This window comes from Tiliqua scincoides, chromosome 8 (assembly GCF_035046505.1).
Source record: "Tiliqua scincoides isolate rTilSci1 chromosome 8, rTilSci1.hap2, whole genome shotgun sequence".
Classification (NCBI taxonomy): Eukaryota; Metazoa; Chordata; class Lepidosauria; order Squamata; family Scincidae; genus Tiliqua; species Tiliqua scincoides.
The window spans coordinates 7,426,805-7,443,971 of record NC_089828.1 but is presented as its reverse complement, the minus strand read 5'-3'; the positions used below and the strand labels follow the sequence as shown (position 1 = coordinate 7,443,971).

The 17,167-nt window shown below is 48.1% G+C and overlaps 1 protein-coding gene across 2 annotated transcripts in view; it reads right to left on the bottom strand.

Annotated features, from left to right (window-relative positions):
• The window catches only part of MAP2K1 (mitogen-activated protein kinase kinase 1), a 28,916-nt gene extending 11,955 nt beyond the window's left edge, over positions 1 to 16,961 (bottom strand). The window contains exons 1-5 of one of the 2 annotated variants that reach the window (XM_066636606.1): positions 16,787 to 16,961; positions 4,711 to 4,921; positions 4,207 to 4,353; positions 1,221 to 1,298; positions 242 to 293 (exon numbers count right to left, since the gene is read on the bottom strand). In XM_066636606.1, the coding sequence (XP_066492703.1) occupies positions 242 to 293; positions 1,221 to 1,298; positions 4,207 to 4,353; positions 4,711 to 4,921; positions 16,787 to 16,866 (568 nt within the window). In that variant the 5' untranslated portion in view covers positions 16,867 to 16,961. Of the gene's footprint in view, positions 1 to 241; positions 294 to 1,220; positions 1,299 to 4,206; positions 4,354 to 4,710; positions 4,922 to 6,181; positions 6,252 to 16,786 lie in introns of those variants that run through there. The other variant, XM_066636607.1, reaches the window with a different exon arrangement.
• Between the last annotated feature and the right edge of the window lie 206 nt (positions 16,962 to 17,167).

Sequence of the window (17,167 nt, the reverse complement as noted above, 5' to 3'; positions counted from 1 at the left end):
TCTGCCCATCCCTGAACTGACTTAAACCAGCTTTCGAAATATATTTCAGGGCAGGACTGAAGGATTTCAAACAGAGCACTTGCTCAACGTGTTTAATTCTCTGAAAACCAACAGGAACGTGAACCGTACAGCCAATCTGCGCAGTCAAAGGAACAATGAGCAATTCTTAGTATTCCAAATATACCTTTCTATATAGGGATGGGGGGGAAAAGGCAAGGATGAAGCAACTATAGGATCTTACCTCTGTGCATTATCTTATGTTTTTCTCTTAAATACGTTAAACCTTTTATTACCTGCGGTTAAAAACATAGTATTAATTTTCTTCTCAAATGAGCAAAGACCGCATACATTTTACAAGATTCAAGGAAAAAATCAGGCTGTTTGTCCTCCCAAGAGGCAAAAAAGTCAGCCCCGCTGGGTAGCCTGCCCTGCCCTGCCTTCTTGCAAGCACAGATGTCTGCCAGTGCACTTGGACCCCCTACTGGGTCTCCCCTTGCTCTCAGAACCCTGAGGGGCTTCCTGAGACCACGAAGGCTCATGCTCAGCTCACTCTTCCAAGGCCATCTCTCTGTCTGGAGGAAAAATAAACGCTGGTCCTTCAAGCAGGGGATGGCAAACTCCGTGGCCCAAGAACCACCCTGAAGGGTAGACATTGTGCTAATGCGGACCTGTTATCATGACCAGACCATAATTGTTACCATCGTTCTGTTTTCAAAAGAATTTTGTTAAGCACAAGTAACCCTCCTTCCACTATAAAGGAAACAGCCACCCAGTTATAAATCAAGAATTCTCAGTCTGAAGGTTTTAAAATGAATTCATCATCCCCGCTTTCCAAGTAAGCATTCATCTCTCGGGGATTGTTCCCTCTGCAGTTACGAGTCACAGAGAGATTCTTTATATTTAAAATATAAGATTCTTTATATATATATATATAAAATATAAAGAATTATATTTTAAATATTTTAAAAGATTATATTTAAAATATAATTATTTTAAAATAATTATATTGATCCATCAGGACTTTGATCCATCCATCCCGTTCGATCCTCCCCCCTGCCCGTGTGAGATCTCTCCCGGTGATCTGCAGAAGATGAGCAAATCCCTGCATTTGCCCACAGGGGAGAAAAAGAGCTGCCTCAGCTGCCCTCTGGACTCTGGCCTGCAGCAGCCACCAACTGCGCTTGCCTTCTGCTTCAGCAGTGCTACAGCAACATACTTACAGCAATGCTCACTTTCCCGAGAATCTGCTCAGGGATCCTGCCAGCCTTTTTCAGGACCTGATCCAGGGAGCCGCCGTCCTAGAAAGAAGGAAGGCTCCAACATTCAGATGCGGAATGATTGCTAGAAAGCGGCGCAGACACTCTGAAAAGCCCCCTGGGAAAAGGCACCCTGACGCCCAAGAGCAGAGCGGTGGCTGCTGAATTCTCTTCTTGACAAAATGCCACCATAGAGAGATTTGCAAGCGCACAAGTGAGGGCAGGGCCGGGATTCAAGCACCGCAATAGGGCTACTATTTCCCCCCAAAGTAAACGGCCCTGTTGGCCCACCAGGGAAACTTACAGATACAGAGCATATATCATCTTGGGGGGGGGGGTGATCTCAATTTCAACTGAGAGAATGTAATGGGGCAAAGCACTAACCCCTTCCTCCCCAGCACTGCCCCCTTGAATGGCTGCTTTGGAAAAAATTGTTTAGAGACACCATCGAAACTTCATTTTCTCCTCCAACATATGCTTGGGGGGGGGGGAGGTGAAGCTGCCCAGGACAGAACCCATTGCCACTGGGACAAGCGCCCATCTGCTTGCTTCACTACTGCCAGCATCTGCCACAGGCCACATCGCACATGAGCAGCCCCATAAGACAGCACAGATGTTGGAAGGGAAAAGGCAGGCAAGAGACAGCAAGACAAGACAGCGATGCTGTTTGCTTCAGAATGCAAAGCAACTCCTTCAATTGTGACCTGATAAGGGAAAGATGCTACTGAACACAAATATACCCTTTTCGGAGTTAAATATACACTGCTGTTGCCAAGAGCTTTGGGAGAAGGGAAACAGCAGAAGCTGTGTTTATTTTTAGTACGCAGCCATACAAGTCAAGCGCAGGCTCTAAACAGAGTCCACCTGATGCATTTGCAGTAAGACATGAGCACTTTTTCCAGAGGGAGAGAGAGAGAGGTTCACAGTGTTCCAGCCTTCTTGAAATCTTGGACCAAGCCCTTAGCCTGGATTAATGAGGGGGAAACAGTCCCCATTTTTTGCACCCTGACTACATCTAGGAGAGAGCAGGTGGGGAGCAAGACTCAAATTTAAATTACTGCTTCAGCAAAAGGCAAACTGGGTGGTCTTGGGTGCCCTCCTCTCCCTTTCTAGGTCGAATCTGCATAAACTGAACTGAACAAGAGTACTTTGTAGAACTGGGTCTGTCAGAAGGTAGATCAGGATATAGTGGTAGATCCATGGGTGATCTGCAACAGATTGGGCACAAGGGGTTTCTGCCTCCCAGTAGTTCCAGAACAGCCAGGACACTTGCAGAAGTCAACAAATATTACCTGCCTGGTGCTAAAAGCTTCTCTCTCAGCCTCTCTGTTCTGCATCAGTAAAAGAGGACTCCGAATTGGCTGCATCTGAGCAGGTCTTTGTGGTATAGCTCTTCTGGCCAACTGTTGAGTTGTGTGTTCTAATTCCTGATCTGTAGCAACTTGGATGTCAATTTGCAGTGGTTTACAGCTCATGGGGTGCAGCAGATAATTGGCCCCACCCCCTTCAGCCAGTTAGCAGACCCCAAGGGCTCTCTAATCAGAAGCAAAGTAGATCCCACAAGCCTGAAGTTTGTTCCCTCTTGCGGTGCACAAAGTCTTGCAGAAGTCATACATTAAGGCCAACACATTCTTTGTCAACAAGCCCCTGTCTGAACCCCCCCCCCACACACACACACACTGCTTGGACACCTGTGTCCCTGTAAGAGAGAAGCAAGGTGATGGGTTTCATAACATTAACAAACACCAACAACAACACAAACCCATTCGTCAGTAGGAACAGATCTTTTTTGTTCCTAACACCACTGTTAGGTCTGACTTCAAGAGCAGTAGATCAAAGTGTATAATCAGGTCTGTAGTCAAATTCCTTTGAAGTGGGGGGAGGAGAGACTGGGGCACAATCCTATCTATGCATGTCTACTCAGAAGTGAGTCCTACTGTATTCAGTGGGGTTTACTCCATGAAAGAGTGGATAGGATCGCAGCCTTAAAGAAAATCTTGGGCAGGTCTAGAGAGCTGAACCCTTCCCCCAAGCTCCCTACCCCCCCAAAAAAAAAACTGTTTTCTAAGCCAATTTTCTCCAAATTGCCATGAGCAAAACTGCTTTAAAAACATGTGAGGTGAAAAAGCACAGAGGGCAAGAAAGTTCAGCTTCTACCTTCTGGAAAAGGAAGGCTAAGGGGAGATACAATTGCAAAAAACCCCACAGTAACTATTTTTGAAGCATCCCAGAATTGTTCTCTGCGCCATGTGCGGTCACACACGTGAAATTTTTCAGTGCCTCCTCCGGGGTTGACGAGAGGGAGGAAGAAATTATGCTCGTGAGGGGAGGTTCCATCTGGCCAGACAAAGGCTGACAGGTGCAAAGAATCAAGTGGAACTTCTTTTCTAGCAGATTCAAAAAATTATGGTAAATATGAAATGGGGAAAGGGGGAATTTTTTTTTAAAAAGGAAAAGCTTATTAGTTTAGCTAGATCTAGAAAAATCAAGCCCTGAAGACCTTGGAGAGGGGGGCAGGAGTCCTCTATTGCAGGTTGTCCTTTGAATATCCAAATACCAAAAGCTTCAGGGTTTTAAAATTAAAAAATTAAAAATTAATTTAATTAAAATTAAAAATTGAGGCAATAGCCAGCAATTTGAACTGAGCTCAGAAACAGGTTGGGGGATGAGCTCTTCACTGGCACCATCCAAGAACCACAATGTTCTGTATCACCAAGTGCCATGTATTAGCTGTGCATTATAGAAAGCAAGGGTTTCTTTTGTATGCCTTAACTTGGTTATGGTGGATATCTCAAAATGTTGGTATTTTCAAGGACAGCACAAAGAACATTTTATATTCAATCTCACCGTGGCACTGACAATCCGATTAACACGTCCCTTAGTACTCAGTGGGCCAGGCAGAGTAAGCGCGCAGGCCCCAAGACATATTCAAGGCGACAAAGAAGCTTACCATGTGCTCCATGCAAATGCTGATCTCCCCATCGCTGTAGAACGCTCCATAAAAGCCCACAATATATGGAGAATTACACTCGTGTAAGACTTGCAGTTCGCGGATGATCTGGTTCCGAATCGCTGGCTTGATCTCCAGATGAATTAACTACAAAAATGATAAATTGCTGTACAATTTTCTGCACAGGCCTCAGAATTTTAAAAAGGAAAAATAACCCTATACCCTCAATTTGAAATGGATGCAGAAAAATTATGACATAAGAAACTTGCAGCATAATTCTGGGCCCAATTCTCCAAGAACAAACCTCAGTAAACACAGATCCGATTGCTTTATATGCTTTTTCTCTCATGGGGTGTAGAGGGTTTTCAGATGACAGAATTTGGATCAGGTTTCCATGTGTAAAATAGTCAAAAATGGCTTGCTATAGCACCGAGTTAATAAGTCAACCTGGGCCAGATTTATGGAGAAACTGTCACAAATGTCCTTACCGATAAGGATACTCACCTTCCTTGCCATAATGAGCCCCGAAGGCTTGTGGGACACCTTGAAGACCACCCCGCCATTCCCTGCCCCCAGTTCACTGATCTTCTCAAAGTCATCGTCCTTCAGCTCCCCAACTTTTTGCTTCTGGGTCAGGAAGGCCTCGAGACGTTTCCGCTGCTGCTCGTCCAATTCCAACTCTTCCAGCTTCTTCTGCAGGGCTTCTAAATTTGTCCTGTGGGACAAGACGAGAGAAAGAGCCATCAACTGAGGGACACAGGCAGGACTCCAAGGCACTGCGCAGGGTGGAGCAGGATGAAGGAGGAAGAGCTGTGGCCCATCAGCCTGTCTTGGAGGCAGAAGCCAGGGGTTGGAGCCCAGTTTTACCAACGACCTGCGGGAATGCAGTTTTGATCCCTTGCAAGGACTTGGAATGAGTCCTATCCCAAGCACCTTTAGTGGTAAACTAACTCTAACTAAAAATCAGTGGAACTTGTTTTCCAAGCTGACCTGCAAAGAATTGTTCAGGCTGTTTTGAAGCCTGCCCTGACTGTTGCCTTTTATGATTGTGAAGATGCTGGTTTGGGTAACTCAAAACCAAATTGTCATACCTGTAAATCACATAATCTGCATTACGCCCACCTTGCCATGTTTCAAGAAGATGCTCAGGCCAGGACTAGTAAGCCCGGCACATAAACAAACAACAATGCACTTCCAGTCAGTCACCCACCACACCCCTTGAGACAGCGGAGAGAGTTAATCCAAGTTTCATCTCTACCTCCGCCAAGTGGACTCATTACTCAGCACTGCCAGCGATTCACGATTTGTGTTCTGATGAGCAATCATGCCACCTCTGCAGAAAGCTCTCTCGGCTTCAGCTGGGGGGGGGGTGGTGAATGCACAGAACACCCGCCATATCGCAGAGAGCCTGTGTAAATATTTTAGGCACTTATCTGGGCCAATTCACAGGCAATTATGTAAGCACTGACATGCTGTATGGAAGCTTCTGGCTTGTGCTTTTATTTCCTTCCCTGCAAAAATAAAACGTGTCCCTAAAAGCAAGGCAGGGCACCAGAGAAAGGAGCTTCAGCTTCAAATTGGGCAGGCCATCCTGACGCCTCTTTAGCCGGTGCCTTTTTCTTTGTGGAATTTAAGCTGACTCCCCTTTCATGCTACAGGAGCTGAAAAACCTCCTTGATCTGTTAAGCACCCAGATTGTGTTGCGCCAATGCCAAAATGGCTGCTGCAGGTTGTCAGCTTCGGAGTACAAAGCACCAGGAAAGTGAGCTCTGATCAGATTCCAGGAACAGCCGACACCTTCACACCTTATGAACCAATGGAGATCAATGGCAATACCCAGCACTGACATACTAACAAGCACCTGCTTATCCTTATATCATGGAACCAAATTATGTGAAATGAGGGTTAGGTAAACCCCCCAATTTTGCCTTGCTGAAACTCCTTCCATCTTCAGGCCATGACCAAGAGGACCTACCTACCACTGGGCAACAGCAAACCCCACATGTCCAGTAGCAGCACCGGCAGTGACCAGTTGCAAGCTGGGAGGGAAGCATAGTTCAGATTCCATCCCTATCACTTCCAGGCAAGAGGGTTTAGATAGTACTGCTGGGAAGCTGCTCTGCCTGAGACCCTGGAGTGTTGCCACCAGACTGAGCGGCCAACGCTGGGCTAGAAAGAACAAAGGGTCTGACTCAGTAGAAGGCAACATCTTGCGCTTGTATAGAAGTGCCTGGGTAGGTGCATTTCACAAGTCTGAGGAGTAGTGATTTTTTTAAAAAAGAAAGCTCAGCTTTCTGAGATTGCTGTTTATGGGAACTGCAGGATTGAAAGTGTCTGCAACACAGATCTGCTGCAGAGCAGAGGATCAGAGGACTCCAGAGGATCAGCTCTGACCTTTAATCAGCTAGGACAAAAGCTGAGAATTCTTCTTGCATGCCCACTGCAAAACAACTGGAGCATCAGCCTGAAAAAGGCAGAAAGAGTGGATGAAACAGCTGCCTCCTGCCTTGCCTTTTATCCTGACAATTGGAAGGCAAAATTAGAACAGCAAGAGGAGCAGATCGCTTGCACTATCACACCGCTGTAAATATTTAAGTGTCAATGCAATCTGATTATGTACTTCCTGCCTGGAAGTTGTCTGACAAGCAGGGAGACTAAGCAGCTCACGCTCCGGAAAGAACATCAGCTGCCAGGCCCCTCTTATCAGCTGCACTCTTTGGCTAAGGACAGGCAGCCAAGCCAAAGGGGCCGGAGTTTCCCCAGGGAGGGAGCGATCAGGTGGCTCCGCCAGTCATGTGACCTCTTGCTGAGCTCTGCTTCAGGAGATGCTCCATTTCCCACATGGTGGACATCTGCTTAATAGATACAAGGGCAAAGCCAGGTCTGCCGGGTGCCACATGAGGATGCTGCTTTCAACTGAAGGATGATGACAAAGCTAAAGTTCTCAGCTTCGCCCCTCCTAAGCAGACGAACAACCAGGTGCTAAAGAAAGCAACAGAAAGGCAGCTAGACTGAGGCAAAGAATCTTTTTGGGTAGCAAAACGGAACATTGATTAACCTTAAACCTGCTACTGCTCTTTCCTGAAACACTCATCTTGTGAAGCAATTAGAAACTTCTGGGCTTTCTGCTTTAGTTGTCATGCAGAAGAAAGGAATTTTGCTTCTCCAAACACATCCAGGTGTCTCCTGCATCACATTGCTCCCCCAACCCAGAGATTTTTCCAACAGCAATTGTTCGTGCAAATCATACCATATACAGCCTCCTGCCTTTTCCAAAAGCAACAGGCGCGTAGGAGCTGATGAGCTCTCCTGTCACTGCCTCATCTCCAAGAACGATACCTTTATACATCAAGAGGGGTGGAAGAGACTGTGCAGCTGCAGGCATCAGGGGAAGGGGTTGCTTGGAAGACCTTGCTCAGTATTTCAACAACAAGGTGGCGTAGCTGGAGGGGGGCGGAGCACTCAGGCTGGCAGCAAGGCAGGCAAGCGGCCCCCCCTTTGGAGACATTCCCGGCTCCGTTTTGCTCCCCCCACCGGGAATGGCTCCAAAGGGGGGGCCACTTGCCCACCTTGCTGCCAGCCTGAGTGCTCTGCCCCCCCTCCAGCTACGCCACTGCAACAACAAACACTAACAGGCAGCTCCTAAGCAAAAGGAGTTGCAAGAAGAAGCAGCTTTCCTGCTGCTCTTTCAGTCACTCCTTCTCGTTTTGTTACTGCTGTTTTAATAACATTTTTCATGTTCATATTAGTTCACTGAGAGATGCTCTTTACACTCTCACATAACACCAGAATCAGGGGACATCCACTAAAATTGAGTGTTGGGAGAGTTAGGACAGACAAAAGAAAATATTTCTTTACTCAGCGTGTGGTTGGTCTGTGGAACTCCTTGCCACAGGATGTGGTGATGGCGTCTGGCCTCTACGCCTTTAAAAGGGGATTGGACAAGTTTCTGGAGGAAAAATCCATTATGGGTTACAAGCCATGATGTGCATGTACAACCTCCTGATTTTAGAAATGGGCTATGTCAGAATGCCAGATGCAAGGGAGGGCACCAGGATGAGGTCTCTTGTTATCTGGTGTGCTCCCTGGGGCATTTGGTGGGCCGCTGTGAGAGACAGGAAGCTGGACTAGATGGGCCTATGGCCTGATCCAGTGGGGCTGTTCTTATATTCTTTTGTTCACTGCATTTGTATACTGCTTTAAGTGCATTTAAGTGGTAGAGGAATGAAGACCCACCTACAACCACAGTGGTCAGGGGCCCCATTTCCTCAATGAGACCTAATTTTCACTACGAAGCAAATGTTATCAGTAGGCAGTAGTTCTGTGGAACATCTGTAAGGGCACATTAATGAAGTGAGTTTTGCTGGGACTGAAAACACAACAGAATTGTAGACTTCCCTTCCAAGCTATTCTAGCAGCCCTTTTTTGCTGTAATGTTATATAACTCCAATTATCCTAAAATGCCCTTCATTTAGTAATCCTAAAATGCCCTTCATTTAGTAATCAAACTGACTGATTCGTTATCTTTCTCTTGAAAGAACCAGAATCATTTTTTCTTTTCTTTTCTTTTTTGTAAATCCAGGGAAATGTTACTAATTTTGCTGAACACCAAAGCAAGAATAAAAACTGAAATCTGTGCAGCATCGCATGTAGAGACGGAGCGGGAAAAAACCCCAAGTTCCCATTCACCTGGGCTCTGAAACATTTGAGGCTAGTATGTAGGCACCTAAACGTTTTCTCAGACAGTACATGGGTAGCTCTTCAGTCATTTAATCTGGGCTGCCAGGAATCCAGAATCTTTTTCCAGGTCCTCTTTGAAGGAACCTTTCCCCAGAGGTTGCAGATTAAGCGAATCAAGCATTTCTCTCACGGACATTAGGAGCACAGCGCTCCTAATGGAATGCCTAAGAAGCAACGAGATCTCTCAGAGAGCTCATAAATCATGATACAGCTATGAAGGAATGTCAGTCGGTGACGTTCCAATGGAATTTGTTCTCTTCCTGTTCAGACAGGACTGTGGGCAGGAGGGAGCTTCCCTCCGAGCAGATGTTTCTTTGGAATTTCTGAGCAGCAAATGGTTCCTTCCTCCCCACACAGCTGTTGAGCTTTTGCAGAGCACAGACAGCAACCAATGCTTGCATGCCACTGGCCAGGGCACAGTGTCCTCAGATGCAATCCTTTGGGGCGCAACTTGACATGAAGATCTATTTGCCAAATTGGAAAGGGGAAAAGTTTCCATCATTTACTTCCAATAACAGGATGAACAAGAAATGTTCCCCCTCCTGAAGGCGGGAGAACTCAACAGGACAGGACACTCGACATTACCAAAGAGGTTTCCCCAAGCAAAAGTGGTTTCTGGCCACAGGAAGCACATTGGCTATTAGCCATCACTGCAAGTCATAGTGTAGCATAGGGGTGCCCAAACCCCGGCCCTGGGGCCACTTGCGGCCCTCGAGGCCTCTCAATGTGGCCCTCAGGGAGTCCCCAGTCTCCAAGGAGCCTCTGGCCCTCCGGAGATTTGTTGGAGCCTGCACTGGCCCGACGCAACTGCTGTCAGCGTGAGGGCGACTGTTTGACGTCTCGCGTGAGCTGTGGATTGAGGGCTCCCTCCACTGCTTGCTGTTTCATGTCTGAGATGCAGCAGAGGCAGCAAAGGAAAGGCCAGCCTTGCTTTGTGCAAGGCCTTTTATAGGCCTTGAGCTATTGCAAGACCTTCATTCATTCATATAAGTTCATCTTTAATATATTCATTTATGAAAACTTATATAAATTTATTCAAATTTTAAATGTAAATTAATTCTTTTTTCCCCCCCGGCCCCTGACACAGAGTCAGAGAGATGATGTGGCCCTCCTGCCAAAAACTTTGGACACCCCTGGTGTAGCAGATGCTGGAGAAGCCACCAAGGAGGGCTGTCTCTCCCCCCCCCCCCCTTCAAGCATCTCAGAGGTATCGGCCTGGCTCCTTGTTGGAAGCAGAAGTCTGGTCAAGAAGAGCCCTTTGGACTGGAAATGTGCTCTCATTTCTCATTTCATCCACTGCTGAGAAAGTGGATGGTGAGAGGCAGATGCTGGTGACCGTTTGTTTCCCAAACACAGCACATTAGACACAGCATACACCCAGATTGCTGAAATGGAGATGGTCTGTTTGGTGCCTGGAAGGAAGCCGCTCTGGGAAATCCACAAATACCACCACCACATGTGCCTCAATGGAAGGAAGGTGGAATGTAAACAACAACAAAACAAATCATATTGGACAGGGGAGGGGCTGAAGCTTGGTTTGCACGCAAAGGGTCCCATGTTTGATCCCAGCACCTCTGGGGAAAGGACCCCCCCATCTGAAAACCCTGGAGAGCTGCTGATAGCACAGTACTGAGGGAGACAAACCAAGAATCCAGCTCCAGAGAGTGCAGCTGCATCTGTTCAGTACACAAGTGCAGAAAGTGGAAATCTCTCTCAACAAGAATCAGCGGCCCAGCAAAGATGCTGCCTAGAGAATTCATTTTGCCATCTCTTGCTTGTTCTTTACTTGGGAGATCAGAACCTGACCGGCACCAAGAATAAGAGAGAACAATTCCCAGACATGGCCAGCCGTAGTAGCTGTAAGACCCAATGCAAAACATTTGTGCGGGGCCCCTACTGCCCTGAGGGGCCCCCTACTCACCAAAATGAGCAGCAGAGCTGCCCAAGGCACACTGTGCAAAGCACGGCACCCAGAAGTAGGTGGCAGTGACATGATGACATCACCACCAACTGCTTCCAGAGGGGTGATTTTGAGCCAGTCGGCCACAGGGACACCTGGGAGGGCCAACCAGAAGCAATGCTCCGCTCATTGAGCTCTCCTTGTAATTCCTCAGCCTGGAAAATTCCATGTCGGAGCGCCAGCTACAGAGCAAGATGCCAGCTGCAGGCACTCTACTCGCTGCCCCAGCAAGGGGGCCCCTCCAGGTGATTTGACCAAATCACCCTAAGGGTGGCCCTGGCTCTGGAGCCTGGCAGGACCATGTGCTTTGCAAGCTTTGAAAGTGCTTGCTTGGTCCAGGCAGCGTCTCTCCTGCTGGCTTGGCGTGCCACTGCTTGGAAGTGATCTCTTAGATTCAGGAAAGTGCCACGATCCACTGGTCTAGCGTGGGGGCCCCTGAGGAATGGGGCCTAATTTCCTCAAATTGGCCTAAAGTTGGTCCTATTCCCAAAAATGCCCTGAATAGTTCCCAGTGCAGATCTTAATGCAGGAGCCACAGCCACGAACATGCTTGGCATTCTTGGCATGAGCCTTCTGTCGTGATGAAGTTCTTAGAATGCGCTAAAAGTTCAGAGCACAAGGAAAGAGCCTGCCTCTCCAGTTCGGAGGGTCCAGGCTATGCAAGACCCTACTGGTCGAAATCTGCACAGGTATTGTGCCCAGAAATCATGAGACAATCAACCTAATCAGGACCTACAAAACCTGGAGGACTTCTACAGCTGATACAGGTATGATTTAATAAGAATGGTGTATAGAAGCTGTTGGTTTGCTGTCTCTTATGGGACAGGAAGCTCAGAGAGATGCATTGAAACTGAAAAGCAAACCAGCAACATTTGCCTCTTTGATGGTTCAAGCACACTGCCTCTGCACCTGGATAAGGATAACAGGTAACAGCCATTGGTAAACCTTGCGGGTCTAAATTTGTCTCATCTTTCTTAAAGACATCCAAGTCACTGTCCAACATCACCCTTGCGCCATCATGCTGGATCACAGTCAACAGTGGGCCTATATAGGTGCCTAGTCAGAAGTCAAAACAGTTCTTAGCTAGGATAATTTTGCAACCAGGACATCATCAGGCAAGTATCAGAGATTCTGGGCATTTCAGTTATTTTTAACAAGTGTCTGTAAGATCAGAGAAAATAAATTTGCTTATCTACGGCATGAATAAATACAGATCGGCAGATGCCTACATACAAATTTATCATCTTGTACGAGGGAGATAAATCTTGCATGCAGAACATTTCAGGGGTGAAAGGCTCTACAAATGCAATAAAAATTAGATATGCAAAATTTAAGCAAATGGAGGGTGGGCATCAAAGATGCTACTTGCCTGGAGCACCATTTATCGAGAGCCAGCTTTGCAGAGGGCATTCAGTTTGCCACTGCGTTCAAGGGAATTAAACCACATACACACTAAAACCTTAACTGTACAAAGTGGTGCTTTGCAAGACTGGTGCCTTAACACCTCTCCTCATCAGAAACTGGTTTTTAAAAAAAATACATGATCAATAAATACAGTTGGCCTGCATCTTATGTGAGGTTTGCATTCCATAGTCAGTGCATAAAGTTAAAATCTCGTATACTCAAAATTACTTCGAAAATCCCTTGCATTCAAAAAAATACGTCCTGCCTCTTTAAAAATTAAGAGAGGCAAGTGGGTACTGGGACTGAATGAGGGAACAAGCAGCTTAATTCTCCCATCTTAGGCTCCCTCTGGAGCATGTATTTAGTAAGTGGAATTTACATATTTAAGCATGCAGAATTGTCTGCACTATTTAGACTAGTCTTTCTCAAACTTTTCAGCATGACAATCTGTTGGGACCCACCAGAAGTTATGTTGGTGATGGAACTGACATCATCAGTTTAACTTCAAACCTATGCTGAAATCAGCCAAAGGTCCCATTAGCCACTGTACTTGTGCTGTTTTTTTGCATAGCTCAGAATTCAAACATTCCAGCTTGGAAATCAAAGAAGAACACAGAACTTGGATCCTTCTCCAACCACACAGCCTTCACCCCTTCCCAGCATCCCATCTTCCCCCCTATTCAGGGCAAAGCACCAGGCCTCTCTGCCACCAGGAGCCTGCCCCGCTCAACAGATCTTCACCCTGTATTTTCAACTCTGTATTTTCAATGGTGGCAGAACCATGTGCTATGTGACCCACCCAAACTTTGCTCATGACCTGACCTACAGTTTGAGAAACGCTGATTTAGACTGTTGTTTTTCACTTTTTTTTTTTTTTGCCAAGCACATGTAGTTGAATTCGTGCACGTAAAGTGCACCTAAGATGTGGGCCAGCTATATTTCATACCTATGTGCTCTTTAGCACAGCAGAATCATGTCAATGGAACTCGCATAACTCTCCTGGTGAACTGTGCCCCAGAAGGCTTTCCTTTCCTTTCCTTTCCTGCAGCAGAAGTATAGAAGGACTTGTAATGGATACATTTTTCTTTCATGCAGCAACAAATAAAAGGATTAAAGACAGACTTTCAGTTCACCTTCCTTTTCACAATCTCTAAATACAGACTGTTGTATTTGCAATTAAAAGAAAATATTCCGTTTCTCTTGGGGGTTGGTTGGAAAGCAGGTGTACTAATCTGGGCTTGGAATTGAACAGGCAATTTATTCTGGATTGGAAGAGCTTATTTAAGAAAACATTCCATCATTAGGGTGGAATTATGCTAAGTTCCTAATGCCTCCCCACCAAGGGCATCTTGGTGAAAGCAGTCAAGTACAAGGAAGGCTGGGCAGGAAAATAGAGAGAACTCTAAAATACACATCTTGAAAACCAGCTGGATTTTCCAAAGCGATGACTGCTCAGAGAAGTCACAGCACTGTAGGAACAGGAGATACAGAGAAAGGGAACACTATCCCTTTACTATGTAGCACGAAGGTTGATCTATAACTCCAGCCATGTAACAGGTTATAGATCTTGGCCGGCCACTCATTTAAACAGCCACATTTTCATCAGCACACATGCTGGAGGGTCGTGACCCCAAGTTCACCACTGCCACAAAAGGTTGTCTTTGGCCCCACTTGCCCACTGTGAGTGGCAAGAGAAGGTCTGGCTTCAGTTAATGTTCATGTTGATTCACTGGAAGGTTAGCTCTGAAGCATAACCAGACGCAGGGTGGCGAAGACCACTCAGTAATTGGTCAGCATTTTTCAAAAGCCTGCCCCCCCCCCTGCCATTAGCAAATGTTGGAAATGTGCTGCAAAGCTTGTTCACCAAGACCAGATTTATTTATTTTTAAAAATTTATATCCTGCCTTTCTGGTTGCTGGGACAACCAAAATTATCAGAGGGATGGAGCATTTTCCTTATGAAGAAAAGCTATAACATTTGGGGCTTTTCAGCTTGGCAAAAAGTTGACGGGGCGCATGACTGAGACTTATAAAATTACCCGTGATGCATGGTGTGAAGAGAGTACACAGACAAACCTTCTTCTTCCTCTCTCTCTCTGATGCTAGAACCAAGGTCATCAATGGTACCAACTGGCAGCATATTTCAGATGAACAACAGGAGATACTTCCTCACACAGCACATCATTGATCAGTGGAATTCCTTGCCACAAGATGTAGCGATGGCCATTAGCTTGGATGGCTTTCAAAGGCACCAGAAGAAATCCATGGAGAGTCAGTCTATCAATGTGCTACCTCGGGGTTCAGCAGCTGTATGCCGCTCACAAACTGTTGCAGAAAGGCAACTGTGGGAGAGGGATGTACCTGTGTGCCTTTCCTTTCTGCTCATGAGCTTCCCAGAGGCAGATGGAAGGTCACCATGGGCAACAGGTGCTGAACTAGCATCAGCGTTGGGCCTGATCCAGAAGGGCTTTTCTTCTGTATTGACTTATAGCAGGACCTACAGCTTCCCCCCCCAAAAGCAATCTTTACTCAGGAGTGACTGTCACAAGCATCGTCAAAACACCTGCACACCAGTAGAATCAGAACTCTGGTGAGCTAATTCCTATGTTTGACTATTTTCGGAAGACAGATTTGTTCTTTCCCTACCCAACCTCCCTACAGATTCTACCACTGTAATTGCTAGTGAAATTGCTCCTGAGGAGGGGGGAAACAGCAGGCCTGGACTGGTCTATTCATCCATGTGGAAGTTTAGGTTAGGAAGGTCGATCTCCACAAAAAGTGAATGCCTAAAGCCAACATAAATTTTCTATAAGTCTGCTTGCACAGGAATCATTTTTTAAAGGTTCTGCTAGACATCAAGCATTACATGGGCAGTTATGGCCTGCAGTGTCTGTACACCTGACGTTGCCTGTGACAGTCTTTGTACTCCTTTACACACTCCAGTCTTTACACACTCCTGAGGTTTGTGTGCATATTTTTCAAGTGGCATTTCCTACACCCACTTCATGTCATCTGGGGATCAAAACAAGTGGAGTGAAAGAAAGGGTGGAGGTGTAACTAGAGGGGGGGCAAAGCACCAAGTTTTACAGGGGCAGCGCAAGCAGCCCCCTCCCCTTCGGAGCCATTCCAGGCAGGCAGAGTGACTGAGATGGTGGCCTACCATTGCCTGTGGGAAGCTCATGAGCAGAAAGGAAAGGCACGCAGACACATCCCTCTCCCACCATTGCTTTTCTGCAACAGGTCTTGAGCAGCATATAGCTACTGAACCCAGAGGTAGCATACAGCCATTGACAGACTCTCCATGGATTTCTCCTGAAGAACCAAACAGACAAGAGGCCACAGAAGAAGCCCCCTGCCTCTGAGAAGGCATCTCAAAACCCTGCACTGACCACAGTGCAAGAGGACCTGTTGTGACTATACAATTTATTCCGCACACCTCCAAGAAGGCTTCGGCACAGACTTCCCAAACAATCTGCTATGGCTGTTAATTCACAAGCAGCCCCCACAATGACAGGTTATGCTTTTGACTACAGGGGACAAAAAAACTGTCTCCCATTTCCTCCACCTCCTGCCTTCTTGTGTACAAACACAATCTCCTCAGCCCTGCAATCAGGGGGAAAAAAGGCACCTTTGCCGGAATAGGTGGAGATGGACATCGCCACATGATGTGATGCAACCCGGAGCATCTTTGGGTTGGGAACCTGTGGGGTTTGGCAAATCCAGCATGATGTGGTGTGTGCGCATATTTTTCAATATTTCATATTTCATGTATGCTACACCCACTTCATGTTGTTCTGGGGATCACAACAGTGGAACACAAAGTGGAGTGAAGGAAAGGGCAGTGGCATAGCGAGAGGGGGGCAAAGCACGAAGTTTTGCAGGCGCTGTGCAAGCGGCCCCCTCCTCTTTGGAGCCATTCTGGGCAGGGGGAGCAAAACTGAGTCATACGGCTCCATTTTGCTCCCCCTGCCCAGAATGGCTCCGAAAGGGAGGGGGCCGCTTGCACGGCGCCTGCAAAACTTCGTGCTTTGCCCCCCTCTAGCTATGCCACTGGTTACACTTTCAGGATCTCTTTCAGGCTCCACCGTGTCCTGCCGCTGCCCGATCTGCCCCGTACGGCTCTGTTTTTCTCCCCGTGCCCGGAATGGCGCCGAAGGGGAGGGGGACCGCTTGCACGGCGCCTGCAAAACTTCGTGCTTCGCCCCCCTCTAGCTACGCCACTGGTTGCATCTCCAGGATCCCACCGCGTCCTGCCGCCTCCAGCCGCCCCCCGTCCCCCCCCTTGCTCGAGAGTCCCCCAACACGAAGCCTGAACCCCCCAGCCCAGGCTGCTGGCCAGAGTTCCTCGCAGCCCCCCCCCCCCGGGGAGAGGGAAGGCACGACGCGCCCCAGCCCGAGCCAGCCCCGGGGGGTCGCTGTGCATCTGCAGCCCCGCCCGAGGAAGAGCCCCCAGCCCACCCCGGGGGTCCGCGCTCACTCGGCCGAGCTGGTGCCGTTGATGGCGGAGCCGTCGGGCGCGGGGTTCAGCTGGATGGGCCCCGGCTTCTTCTTGGGCATCTTGCTGCGCTCGACCCGCGAGTGGCTCCTGCAGCGCCGGCTCTTCCCCGGCGAGCGGCTCCTCTCCGGCTGCCGGGCGGGCGGTAGGCAGGCAGGCGGGCGGGCGGGCGGGCGGCAGCAGCGGCGCAGCCTCCCACCGAGCCAGCGGCTTCCGGGGCGGGGGCGGGGGCGACTGAGGCTGGAGCGCCCCGGCCGGGCTGGCCTCTTCTTCCCCGCCACGCGCGCCGGCCCCGGCAGAGCGCGCGGGGGGCGCAGGTGTCCCGCCCGCACGTGGGCCGCCCGCAGGCAGCTGCGCCCCCCC